Genomic DNA, 14711 nt, shown 5'->3' on the forward strand with positions numbered 1-14711 from the left:
TTCTACCCCAGATGCTCACGTTAATCCACACACCTTCCTGTCTCAGTGTGCTAGCAGATTTTCTCAGCACTTCTAGGAAGGAACCTACTTGGTTCAATTTTCTGGGACCAGGAAAGGAATGAGTGTGATGTTAGTTTGGATTTGAGTCTCTGTAGGGTTAGTTAGGGCTTTCCTGATAGCTGAGGTGGTAAAGAATCTGCCTGCAATGAAGAGAGACCTGGGTTTGATCCCTGGGTCAAGAAGATCCCCTGGAAAAGGGAATGGGAACCCACTCCAGTATTCTTGCCTGGAGAGTTCCATGGACAGAGGAGCCTGGCAAGGCTACAGTCCATGGGGTCACAAAGTCGGACACGACTGAGCAACTAACACACTTTTTAGGGTTAGTTAAGTGTACATATGTAAAAGAAATATTTTCTTAAAAGATGGCAAAAGCAGGACTCCTTAAGTGTATTTTCAATCACCATGTAGTATTTCAAAGCTTTATGAGTGAGTGATAGTTGTTCAGTTGTAAAGTTGTTCAGTCGAAAGAAAGTTGTGCAATTTCAGTTCATGAAAGTAAATCTGTTATTCTTTTTCTATTCTAAAAGCAAGTAAGCCTAAGATATCTGTGAAATATATACTTACTTAAGCTGGAACTTTTCACATTTCTCATCTCTTTCTTTGAGAATAAAATTTGCCATAGGGACTTATACTTTGTAAGTTATTCTTTTCTCTGCATTATTTATGCATTTTTAATTGTGGTATTTCTGTTATACATCACTGAATTTGTATTTAATGAATCAAATTTACATTTAATCAGTTTGTGTTGAAGTGACTTAATGAGATACTTTGCTTTTCTGTGTTAAAAGCAGGTCAAGGTCAACTGAAAGACTCAGGGCAATACATTATTCAATGTTCATTTTTTATATAACTTGTAACTTTATCAAGTTTTATGATTTAACTAAATCATAATAACATTCCCTGTAATAATTTCTAATTAATTCTTTAAGGCCAGACATTTTACTATTGATGTTTTGGCAATCTATTTTTTACTTTTGCTTTATTTTATTTTATTTCACTTTTACTTTCTAATATGGGGATTCTCACTTTCTACTACTTTCAGAACAGAATATGTAGATTAAGATTGTGTCAGATTATCAGATGATGTGAGAAAAAAGGCAGTGCATTACAGATCTGAAGATAATTTTCAGGGACTCCCCTGTTGGTCCAGTGTTTAAGGCTCCGCTCTTCCCTGCAAGGGGCACAGGTTTGATACCTGGTCATGGAATAAAGATCCCACATGCTCTGTGGCACAGACAAAATAATAATAATAAAAGATACGGAATTTTCAATGTTTGAACTTATTAAAAACAGAAAACAAGTATATCAGAGCTTTGTCCTCATATATATGATGTACATGAATGTAGCGTTCAAAGTAAAACTGACAAAGGACTGAGTATTTATCTGTGTAGGACATTTTTGTTGTTATTCAGTCACTCAGTCGTGGCCGACTCTTTGGAACCCCGTAGACTGCAGCACGCCAGGCTTCCCTGTCCTTCACCATCTCCTGGAGCTTTCTCAAAGCCATGTCCATTGAGTCCGTGGTGCCATCCAACCATCTTGTCCTCTGTCGTCCCCTTCTCCTCCTGCCTTCAATCTTTCCCAGCATCAGGGTCTTTTCTAATTTTACTCCCTGTTTTATCTATACTCCCTGCAAACCTTCCACCTCTGCCTTTTTCCTGTTGGCCTTGCCTCATTATCCATTTGTGACAAAAGCCACAAGCAATACTGTCATCTTCCCACAGCAAATTTCCATACACCCAGTGTCTGTATTCGGCCCTCAGCCTCTTTCCTAGAACAATGACGTGGATACTGCACATGGTTTCTCAGGGTTGCCCCTCTACAAGCCCTCTGTACCCTGTCCTTCCCCGTCTTCGCAAGAGCTTTGTTTTTCCCCTCTGTTCTGTTTCCCGCATCATTTTCTTCCTTTTCTCTTCAATATAAATCCTCTCTTGCCCTGATGACCCTTTGCTTTGAAGACTTTCCTTGACCCTAGTTGGTCCCCGTAAGGACCACCCTTTTCCTTCTCTGCCTCTCAGTCGAGTTGCTCTGAACACTCACCTCTGCACAGGCTAATCCTTCTCACTGTTGTTCGGTGCATTCCATCGTTCCAGTTATGTTCCACCCCGCCTCCAGATGCTGCCTGTGTGACCGGATGAGTTCAGTGGGCTCTTTTAAGTCCTCATCTTTTCTGTCTCTGTACCACGATGTGTTCGACTTGAGACCGTTTTTTTTTTTTTTTTCCCCTCTCGTCTCTAAGACAGTCCCATCTCCTGATTTCCTTCCTGCCTCCATGGGAACTTACTCCTCCTCAGTTTTCTCAAGGACTCCTCCTCTGTTTCACTTTTATTCACATGGTTTTAAACCAAATTTTTCTGCTGAAGCTTTCCGTTTTTTTATATTTAATCAAGACTTCTTTTGAGCCTGTTGCTTTTCACGTGATGATCTCTTGACATTTTCGTTTGTATATCTCACATACCGAAATCTCACCCACACTTGAACTCTCTGCCTCTCTTCTCTGATCCCCAGGTGTCCCTGAACCCATCCCTTCTCTGGCCACCCAGATACCCATGTCAGAAACCAGGCGGTCATTCAAGACACCACTCTTTTCTTATTCTCCTCCACCGCTGCCTAGTGATTCTGTCTCCAAAATAAGTCTTCAATCTCTCTCTTTGACCACTTCTATGAATGACAAAATCCCTTGGTATAGTAAGCTAGGTTACTGCAGTAGCCTTCTGCTTATTTTTGATCCTTTACATTTTGCTCACCTTAAAACTACTTCCCAAACAGCAGCTAAGGTGAGCTATTAAAGTTCTAGGTTAAATTATTTTACATTTGGCTTAAAACCTTTTGTGACTGGCTGTTCAACAGAAAATATGTTCCTAAATGTTCAGCAATTCCATTAGACGCTGCACAGTCCATCCCTGCCTCCTGCCTGAGGTCATTTTTATGTGACTAACCTAAACTCTCCATTTTCATGTTTCCCTAAGAGGGTTTTTCTTTTTTTTTTTTTTCCTTTCTGTAACATAAGGGCCTTTTTGCATGTGTTCTATTTGTCTGGAATGTTCTTCCTCTACTGTCTTCAAGGAAATATTTCTTTGGAATCACAGGAAATGCCATTTCTTGGGGAAACTTTCATCCAACTGCTCACAGTCTGAATTAGAATCCATTATCTCTTAGAGCTTAGTATTATATTGCTTTACAGAACACATCATGATTTATTATAATATTTTGAGAGGGGCTGCATGGGTACTTAAAATCCCAGACCCCTGCCACAGTGCTGGTTTGAATCCTCTCTGTTACTAATTTCCTATGTGAGTATGGACAAGTCTTTTAACTATGCTTAGGGTTTCTCATGGATAATAACAACTTAATTGCAGGTCATTTTAAAAGCAGAAATGCTTAATATCTGCAGAGAAAATAGTCAGTGAGCACAAAGCAAGCCTTGTGTCTGTGTGGAGAGTTGACCTCACGTCTGAAGGCACAGCGCCTCCCCTGGCTCACATCCGGCGCTACACAGGCTGCCGGGGGGCGTTCCGCCGGAGCGACGGGCGCTGCGGTTCGTCGTGTTCGTGTTCAGGGAGGGCCCGCAGAGAAAAAGAATGTAATCACTCTGTAGAATTTATGTTTTGACTACGATCCACTTTTTTAAATTTATTTTTTAATTGGAGGGTAACTGCTTTATAGTATTGTGTTGGTTCTGCAGTACAACACAGATCAGCCATAAGTGTGTGTGTGTGTGTGTGTGTGTGTGTGTGGGTGTGTGTATCCCCCTCTCTTGAGCCGCCCTCCCCTCTCCAACACCTTTGTTTTTGATCTGAGAATATCTTCAATATTTGGTCTGTCCAGCCCCTTTTCGCAAGAATGTTTTCATTATTATTATTATTATTCTATTGCAGATGTGACAGTCTAGCCCCAAGAGCCTAAGCGGCTTGTACACACAGCAGAGGTAATAAATGATAGGATGATTCCCCCCGTAGCAACTCCCTGGTCTTCTTGCTGAAATCTTATTGTTTCTATCTTTTTGGAAATATCCTGTGAGCTGTATGAATACTTTGTGTATGGTTGGTGAAATTACTTTGGTGATCATTCTTAAATTTTCAGTTTGAGACAGACATTGTAAGAGCTTGTTTTCTCCTCCTGCACCCTCTTTGTACTTCAAGCCCTTATCGCTCCCAGCAGTAACTCTGCAGTGACCGGCTTGCCCTTTCTCTTGCTCCATGATTCGACTGTCTTCTTTGTATAACCTCTAGAGTGATAGGGCTGAAAGGCCACTAGTTGTTCTTGATTCTTTCAGATTACTTTCCTGTTTTAACTCTCATGGTGAGACTGCCATCAAATTTCAAATATATTAAACCTCTGTTCCTATCATTCCATGTACTGTATTTCCATTAAGCTTTTCCTTATGTGAGGCAAGTAAAATGCTCAGTTTCTCCTTCTATTCTCTGCAGGCATCATCATACCATTTCTGGATTCTGAATATATTTCATTGTTTGTTGAGTTGGGTTTTTTTTTTCTCTTTTTTTTAATCTAAATTCTCATAACATTTGAGAGCTGGAAGGGGCCTCACATAACTCAAATCCCAAATTTATCATCAGGGAAACCAAGCTAGCTTCAGGAATGTAACTGAGAGGCTTAATTTCTGTTATAGTAGGAATTCGGGCTTATATGAAATTACTGTTTGATCTTTAGTGCACTTTTGTTACCAGTCTACTCACTTTTCTTTCTCAAAGAGAAAGCAGTGCATTAGGATTGAGAAGTATAACATGAATTCAGTGAAAATTGCATGATTGATTTTAACGTTCATTTATATATTTACCTTTTTATCTTTTACAGTTTAACAGCAATGCCCAGGATGTAAGCTGTTTTCAGCACCTTGTCCAAGCAAATGTGAGAAATAAGAAAGTGCTGAAAGATGCAGTGAATAATATCACAGCAAAAGGAATCACAGATTATAAGAAGGGATTTAGTTTTGCTTTTGAACAGCTGCTTAATGTAAGTATCAATGCTGTCCCCTTTGTCTTTTATTATTGAGTTATAGTATCTGAATTTCAATATCCTGGTAGTTGCAGCTCTGTAGGATTAGGTAATAGTGCTATTTTTCATTCATTTAGAAAGCATATATGTCCAGGCTTTAGAAATCTTTTGAGCTTTTTAAAAAAATTTTTAATCCAAAATTCAAATGTAGGTTTTTTTTCTTTTATATCTTTTCTTCCATCCTTTTTTTTTTTTTTCCCCAAACTATATTTTAAAAACACATTTGTTGGGTAATTTAATTTTGAATAAGCACTGGAAACCTCGTCGACATATTTAGAATATTATTTATTTGTTCTCATCTCAATTAGTACTATCTTTGGAAACTTTTGCTTTTCATCATCAAGTGGTTTTTGATGAAATATTTTAGTTTTAAACATCAGGTTTTGAGTCTTTAGCTTGTTCCTAAAAGTATAGAAAGGTCCAAATGGTAAACATCAAAGTGTACAGAAGATAAATCTCAGAGCAGAGATTCCTTCCAAAGTGAATGTTCCTTTGAATGAGTCATTGGTGTCTATAGTTAGTGTTTTATACTCTCCATGCCTACTCCCTACCCCATATCATAACAATATTATAACATGAATCTCATACTGCAGACTAATATTTTCAAATGGCCATGTTGTCTGTTTCATTTTGAACTATTTGAAAGCAGGAGCTATCATTCAGATTTATGTTTCTCATAAAGCAATATTATTGCAGTGGTTGAGAATATGGATTTAACCTCTCTCAGCCTTGGTTCCCTCACTGGGGTTGTAGAAGGAATGTCCATAGAATCTGCAGATATAGCCAACCACATGGGTGTGTAGTTGTTGGGTTGGTAAAGAATCAATACATAAATAGCATGAGGCTGGTACAGAATTAGCTAATAATTCCTATCAAATTTGCTAAGTCATTGAATAAGCTCTTATATTTAGTCTTTTCTGCAAATTTGATTTTGTCATTTCCTACGTGTATCTTCTAAACAGTTTTCAAGGTCTCTGATTGGATGATGACTCATTGATTTGTTCATTCAGCCAATATTTACCCAGTGCCTCACAATTTCCTGTCATAGCACATTGATGAAATTGTAGAAATAAACAAGAAAGACCATTTGCTCTCAAGAAAGGCGAGCATAACTTGCTGAGTCATCGTTTCTCATATACCAAGTGGTGCTGTTACAGGGTATTCATAGTGTGTTTGCTGAGAGTATCTCGGGGAAGTGGCTCAGCCTACCCAAAGAAGTCAGAAAGTTGTTGCTTTTCCTTGAAAATGGGATTTTGAAGAATGAGTAGAGTCTAGGTAGATGATGAGGGGAGTGGGAAATCATTTCAGATTAAAAGATCACCAGAGATTAAAAAGCACAGAAGCATGAGAGGTTGTGCACTTTGAAAGAATTGCAGGTTTGTTGGCATGGCTGGGTCATAAGCAGTAGAGGAGAAATGATGGGAATGGAAAGGCCATGAGCTATCCTTAAGTGAGGTATGTAAGAGCAAATGGAAAGTGTGGTAGGAGAATGATATGGTCTGATGAGTGTTCTAAGTTAAGAAGCTATTGTAGAAATCCTGGTGTTGGATTGGAAGTGATGTTAAGGTGAGTGACCTAGTAACTATTGGATGGTAGGAGGGGTTGCTGAGAAGGGAGTGGGGGTGACTCCAAGTTCTCTGAACTGGAAAATAAGGTGGAGGGTGGCTCAGGAGTCTACATTAAAGGAATGGGAGGGTAGAATTTTAAATTATTTGGAGTTTGAAGTAATATTTTTCTTAGGTACAATTAGATAAGCAAGTAAATAGTAGAAAAGCAAAGAAATTCAGCACTGCAGTTTTCAGGGGAAATTATCTTTGGTAAAATTCATGTGATTATTAAATGATGTATGTGCATTAATAAAAATGAAAACTCAAAACTTTTGAAATTCAAGCACAGATGATTACTAGAATAGGATATATCCTTTCTGCAGTAAAGGAATGTGAGGTCTTTTCATAACTTCTTTTTCTCTTGAGTCAATAATCAAGTTTTCTAGATCTTGGCATTTTAATTATTCTTAGTGTTGTCAATTGGCCTCACTCATTCCCTCATATTCAAGTTTTTATTGTGAAATGATGAGGAGGAGTCTCAAGCCTGATGTTCTACTTCAGAGGCAGTTACAATAGAGGGGCCAGGTTAACCCCCACGTTCATTATTAGTTACTTATAAAATATGGTCTAACTTCTATTGGCCTCTCCTACTGCCTTTGTAAGTTGTAAATGATTTTTAACATGTCCTCAGTTATTCCTGTAGTAAATCGCATATGTTTTGCTTTCCACATGTCCCTTAGGTATTGCAGTTCTTCATTTAAAAATAATTTTCCCAAAAGCACAGCATGCCTTGTTGAGCTGAAGCATGTTTTGTCTTTTTCTTACACACAATACTGTTCCTTGTCTTATTTGTCCTGGCATGGTTTACCCTTAAGATCCCTGAATCAAGTGTCCAATAGAATCAGACATTGATTTGAATTAGTCTTCAGTTAGCATTTCATAAAATATTGACAAATATATGAGATGGATTTTTCAAAAACATTTTGAGTGCATATGTAATAGATGCTGTGCTGCATAGCTACAGAGATACAGCAAAGTGTGCTATGAAATACCACACTGAAGTAAATTACCAACCCTAGCCATTGTATTTTTATTGACATAATCAAGTTTTTCCTTACCTTAATTCCTTCCAAGCCAATTTTGTATAATTGTTGTGACAGTGTGATTCTTTAGATAGTTGCAAATCTATCTAAATAGATAGTGGGAATTTGCTGAGGTAGACTCTATTCTACCACAAGTCCTGAGAAGTCTACTTAGAGAAAAAATGTTGAAAACAAAACATTTCTTCATTTCTCCTTTTGTGAGTGTACTAAAAATGATCAACAAGATGCAGTATGCTAACTTTGATATTTATATTCCATAATAATAATAATAATAATACCCCCACTATTTAAAAAAATGAAACCAAGTCCTGTGCTAAAAACTGTCACTTTTTGAGACGGTCTTTTAAGTAAATATTATTTTGCCCATTTTCCATATGCAGATAGAAAAGATAAGTCATCAGAGAATTTAGTTTTAGATTCAAGGATTTCAACACCTTTCACAAAAGTATTTTGATGATAAAATATGTAACTATTTTATGGTCAGATTTTCAGATAATTACCTTCCAAGATAAGAATGGTTTTTGAATGTGATAAATAGTGTTAGTCAATACTTGAGTTTTCACAATGCTGAGTTAAAAGCTCTAACTGCCACTGGGCTAATGGATTACTCAGTGTAGTTAGAATATATGAAACAGGATTTTTTTCATCAGTTAAAACATGTTGTCCTCATTAACTTTTCCAACAGGAAATGTGATTTACCTTTTTTGAAAAATAGAAATAAGGACCTTCAATAAATTCAAACACTATTGGAGAATTAGTGATTTTTAGACTGTGTTGTCCAGTATGATAACTATAATCACATGTGGGTGTTGAGTGCTTGAAATGTGCATAGTCTGAAGTGAAATGTGTTATAAGAATACACTGATATTTTAGAATTTACTATGAAAGAAAAAAATATTTTCTCAATTTTTATAGTATTTTGATATTGAATTGACTATTTTTGAATGAGTTAAATAAAATATATTATTAGAATTTCAGGTATTTCTTCTTACATTTTTTAATGGGGCCATTAGAGGGATAAAATTACAAATTAGCTTCAGATTTTATCACCTTTAAATATCACTAAACTAGAGGGCTGACATTTTCAAAGAAGCTGAGCAGTCATAAATTAGTGTGATTTTTTTTTTTTATTCTCAGCAATTTTGCAAACATATTTTACAACATTAGGAAGGCTGAGATTATAATTTCAGGCCTCAAAGAAGCTCAGCTTTGTATATTTCATGTGGCCTTTGATGCTAATCCATTGTTTTCTTAAATCCAGCTCTTTGAGGGACCTTAAAAAAATGTAAGAGAGGATTTAACATTGGAATTGAGCCTTTCAGAATTAGAATATATGTGACAGGTTGAGAGCAGATAAGACAATATCCTGGAAATAGCTGTTAACATTTACCAAAATATGAAAGAGCACTGTGTGTTGGGATCAGCATTACAATTTCAGAAATGTAAACTGAATAAAGTAGGAGGAAGGAGGAGTAAAGAGAGGAACAAATATTTGTAAATGGATTGAAAATATACATGAAAGGATATGTACATTTTATTAATATTATTTTTTGTTCTGGTATATATTATAGAGGTATAGAATTGATACCATGTCCATTAATCACTTTAAAACCCATGTGTTAATTAACCCCTGAGAGGTTATTATGTATTAGGCATTTGTTCAGACAAGGAAGCTATTGAACAAAAAAGACAAAACTTTATACCCTTTTGGCACTTAATATTCTATTGGGGGAAGTCACTAACAAAAATCAAACATTATATACTGCATGTAAACAAACGTGAAATGCTGTAAAGAAGAATACAGCTTGGGAGGGCAGATTGCAATTTGCAATGCAGTTGTCAGGAAAGTCCTCAAAGGTTAGGTATCTGACATTAGATCAGATACCCAAAGACAGGGAGAGGGGTGGGTGTTTAAAATGAGGCAGAGCCCTATGTAGGCAGGCACAGGCCTGGCTATATCCAGGAACCTGTTCTTAGAATTGACTGTTGGGCAGATACTTCAGTCATCACTTGCAACCTGCACACTCTTTCCATTTTGCTTCTATACTCCCTCCCTTTTACTATGAATGATATATAATTTTATTGATATATTTTACAGTATAATGTGTCTAGAGCCAACTGCAATAAGATTATCATGTTGTTCACGGATGGAGGAGAAGAGAGAGCTCAGGAGATATTTACCAAATACAACAAAGACAAAAAGGTGAGTGTAATTTTTCTGATATCTTAAATTTAATATTAATTTAGGTGGTTTTAAGAGAGTATGGCAAGAGTGGTGAGGGAAGGTGTTTTTGGTTAAAACATTAGTGCGCTGATTATAAAGCCATACAGCTCATGGATTATATGCCAATCACTGAATTTAATGTTAAATATCTTTTGTGAAATTCACAAGTACTTTACGACTAATTCATTAATAAAATAATTTGAACCTATATAGAGGCTGTATAGAATATATTTGTTTCATTGATTGTTTACTGCAGAGAAAAGTATTGTACAAAGGCCTGTTTTGAAAGTTTACCAGTATAGCTGAACCTACTGATACTGTGGAAGATACCAAATGTAACTATTTTTCTACCACTCCTACTTGTCAGCTTTTTGTAATTTTCTGATACTCTCCATATTTTTTAAGAGGACAATGATTCTCAACTTAATTTCCTAAAATGCCAAGGATCCATAAATAAGTAATGAAAAATTATCGCTTACGTCTTATGCTTTCAGAACTTCAACAGAAATTATATACTTCACAAGGGACCCTTCAGGGTAAAATGCCTATCAACTTTGCTTTTAATTAGAACTTTCATCATTGACTCATCATTAATGCTAATGAATTGTTTTATGTGTGTGTGAAGGATTAAAAAAAAGGAAAATTATAAATTAATACATTTAGGTAAATATACATAAGTTATATATATATATTGGCAGGCAAAATACTGTGGATAATAGGGTAGAGTATTGATGAAAATTTTTGAAACACTTCAAAAATACCAGTACTTTCAAAGAGTTGACAACATACACATGTATAACTTTGAATTGTTTACAAAATGTTTTAATACTCAGCTCTTTGATACTGCATATGCTATTAAAGTATAATGTCATATGACATAAGCTTAATGTGGGTGTTAAGTTTTTTTAAACATCTGGTGACTTTGATTATATAGAAGAGCCATTCCTTTTGAAAAAGTTGATAAATGGACTGAACTGTTAATAAGCTATAAATGTTTCGAGTGGTATCTTGTTACTGTGCATATTTGTTTCAGAAATATCATTAGAATGAAAAGTAATGGGAAAATACAGATGTGTTAAGATATGATGTACATTTCTTACTTTATTTAGTAGCTACTACTCATTGTTCAGAATTCAGGGCAGTCACCACCGCTGGGAGGATGACCCTGCCCTCCTTTCCTCCCACTTGATGGTGGTTCAGCTGCGTGCGCTCTGATCCCGTAGTGCAGTGTCTGAGCCCCCCAAGTCTCTTCACACTTAGGCTACCCATGAGCTCTTTTCCCTGTTCACCCTATGGAAGACAAGGTCCCACGTGACTAGGCCTTTGTGTTGTTTACCTATGAACTCTCAGCATCCTATGAGAAGCACAAAATCAGAGTTAGTTCTCAATACATGGCAATAAATAAAACTTGAAAGTGTCTAACAAAAGTTGGAAGCATGATTTCTGTTATAGAACAAATTCATAATCATAAAAAATAATCTGGGTTAAGGAATATTTCACTTATTTAAATATTCTCAGTGATATAAAATTACCATGTTTTGAAGAATCAAATGTAATAAAATAAATTTAATCTAAATTCATTTCTATTAATATTTACTTCAGTATTCTTATAATTAATCATACACTGATAATTTGGAAAGGTCTTTTTAGCATCTTCTAGTCATAAGGTTAAGTATTTTTTATTATGATAGAGGTGCATAAGTAGCAGCCCCAGTGCTTTTCATTTTTTAATGAATGTAAGTTTAGTTAAATCATCTTTTCTTTGATTTTGATATCATCCAAACTAACAAGCAGAATTATCATTCACCTCTGAATATTTGGAAGAGTTTCTGAAATATGGTAATGAATATTGCATTCTGTATTGCAATTTGTGGCAGAGATATATTTTAATTTCAAGTACAAAAAAGTTTAACAAGTTTAAATAAAAGAATTTAAGTGTATAAAAAGAGAAAAATAATAAACTTGTTATTTATTTTTTTCCTCTCCAAAAACTCTTTTTGCATGCAGAAATGATACAATAACATGTCTTGGAAGCATATCATAATTTTCTTTTTTTCCATAAAAGAGATTTTATGTCATAAGGAAAACAACTGTATCCTACCCTCCATTTTCACGAATTGTCTAGTTGATTGAATAAATGAAAAATTTACTAGTTGAAAGCCATTTTTCTATGTATATATCCAAAAAATGTCCAATCTAAATATTACTATCTTGAAACACTGCTTCTCATCTCCTTCACCTTTTATAGGAACTCCATGTTTTAAACAAAGTCATTTTGTGACATTCTAAACCACATAAGAAATGATTCATATCACATTCACTGTTTAAAACTGATGAATCTAATCTTACTCAACAATCTTGCTGTTTGCCTATTAATAATATCTCTCTGCTGTAAGGACACACACTTCTCCTAAGGACATAGAATTTCTGTGAGTTCCAAAGAAACTTTGAAAAGTAAGTAGGCAGTGCTTTCTATGATTTTTAAAAGAAATGTATAGTTAGCTAAGAAAAATTAAGATATCCTTGGAATTAGAAACTACATTTTTTTAATGGGAGTCTAATTTAGGGGCTGTAGCAAAGTTCTGTGATACACACTCTTATACATGTATACATATTTACATAGGTATATGAACACACATTTATATCTGTTTTAAATGGACATTGATTCTGACAATCATATCTCTAGAAACAAGGGACCATGTGTGGAACTTTGGCTTAGCTCTCTTATGTAAAGTGCTATGAGTAAATTTCGAACACTGACAAGTGGTTAAAAAGTGATCAAGGAATGAGGAAATAGAAATCTGAATATAAACTAATTTTTTTCTAAAATATTTGCAAATTTGCTAAGAAATATTAGGAAAAATTAAGACAGCCAACTCTGGGTGAAGTTTTGCACACATACGTGTGCATGCATACATGTTTTTTTTAACAATGGAAGAGCTAAGTCATTATTTTAACTTAAGGTTAGTAAAGGGATATCCAGACAGAGAAAGCTTATAGATAGAAAACAGAGAAAGGATAACTGATGGAGATTTTTTTTTTTACTTTACAACATTGTATTGGTTTTTGCTATACATTGACATGAATCAGCCATGGGTGTCCATGTGTCCCCATCCTGAACCCCCCGCCCACCTCCCTCCCCATCCCATCCCTCTGGGTCATCCCAGTGCACCAGCCCGGAGCTCCCTGTATCATGCATTGAACCTGGACTGGCTATTTGTTTCACATATGATAATTTTCATGTTTCAGTGCCATTCTCCCATATCATCCCACCCTCGCCCTCTCCCACAGAGTCCAAAAGACTGTTCTATACATCTGTGTCTCTTTTGCTGTCTCTCATACAGGGTTATTGTTACTGTCTTTCTAAATTCCATATATATGTGTTAGTATACTGTATTGGTGTTTTTCTTCCTGACTTACTTCACTCTGTATAATGGGCTCCAGTTTCATCCACCTCATTAGAACTGATTCAAATGTATTCTCTTTAATGGCTGAGAAATATTCCATGGTGTATATATACCACAGCTTCCCTATCCATTTGTCTGCTGATGGACATCTAGGTTGCTTCCATGTCCTGGCTATCATAAACAGTGCTGTGATGAACATTGGGGTGCACGTGTCTCTTTCAGATCTGGTTTCCTCGGTGTGTATGCCCAGCAGTGGGATTGCTGGGTCATATGGCAGTTCTATTTCCAGTTTTTTAGGGAATCTCCACACTGTTCTCCACAGTGGCTGTACTAGTTTGCACTCCCACCAGCAGTGTAAGAGGACCCCCTTTTCGATGGAGATCCTTGAAAGAGGAGGGACTGAGAGATCCAGAGCACAGATTTCTGAATTAGACAATTAGGATTGTATTTCTGAAAACATTGTTATGCCACATTTCATTGCACTCTGCTTCCAAGTTCAATGGCTTTTTAAATTTTCTAATGTGGAAAACTATGTTAGACAAAAAATTTGTGTCTTGGTACTTGCATGTTTTTATCCACTAGCAGTGATGATAGCAGACAATTTTTAAGTCACTTATGTTTTTTAATGTGTTTGTATTTTGTCAAGACAACATTTCACAATTAACTGTTTATGCCATGGGTGTATATATGCAACTAGTGTGTGTAAGAGAGATTTTCCCACCATCTTTAATATGTCTTCAAATGGTTTGGGATAACCCAAACCCTTTCTCACTTCCCCTGCTTATTCTGACTTCTCTACCTTCCACTCATCCACCCAGTGTGAGAGGTTTGCCACCCTCAGACATGTGGATGCATGGAAGATCCTTGTCTATCTGTGTCATCTAAAGATGTGTATGACCAGTTATTTACCTGCAAAATTCATATTTATTATGCAATAAATTTATCAACTCAGAACGTAACTAGCTACATTTTCTTTCAAATGGCCAATGTGTAAAACTGAAATTTGATAGTAAAATAAAAACTTTCAATATGTAAAATTCTATATTCAACTATAATTTTACTTTAAAACATGCACCTTAAGATAGACATTCACTTGTAGCTTAAAAATACGAAATTGCAAAGTCACAGAATTTGGAGAGCTTTTAAAGAAAAAAAAATATCTGAAAACCTCTTTTTGAATCCTACTTTCTCCCCAGGCCTCTTGCTTGGCATGAATGTGACTGGATGCTTCATTTAAACCCATTTGTCATCCAGATGACATTAGAAATCACTCAGAGCAACCCAGATAGGTGTGATGAGGTCCACCCAGAGAGCTGATGAATGAGTTTGCAGATACAGAGCACAATTTAATGAG

The 14711-nt window shown here is 35.9% G+C and overlaps 1 protein-coding gene across 5 annotated transcripts in view; it reads left to right on the forward strand.

Annotated features, from left to right (window-relative positions):
- The window catches only part of CACNA2D1 (calcium voltage-gated channel auxiliary subunit alpha2delta 1), a 513972-nt gene that overhangs the window by 417240 nt on the left and 82021 nt on the right, over positions 1-14711 (forward strand). For all 5 annotated transcript variants that reach the window (XM_061165139.1, XM_061165136.1, XM_061165138.1 and 2 more), the window contains exons 11-12: positions 4876-5034; positions 9825-9929. In XM_061165139.1, the coding sequence (XP_061021122.1) occupies positions 4876-5034; positions 9825-9929 (264 nt within the window). The remainder of the gene's footprint in view (positions 1-4875; positions 5035-9824; positions 9930-14711) is intronic.

This window comes from Dama dama, chromosome 18 (genome assembly GCF_033118175.1).
Source record: "Dama dama isolate Ldn47 chromosome 18, ASM3311817v1, whole genome shotgun sequence".
In the NCBI taxonomy this organism is placed as follows: domain Eukaryota; kingdom Metazoa; phylum Chordata; class Mammalia; order Artiodactyla; family Cervidae; genus Dama; species Dama dama.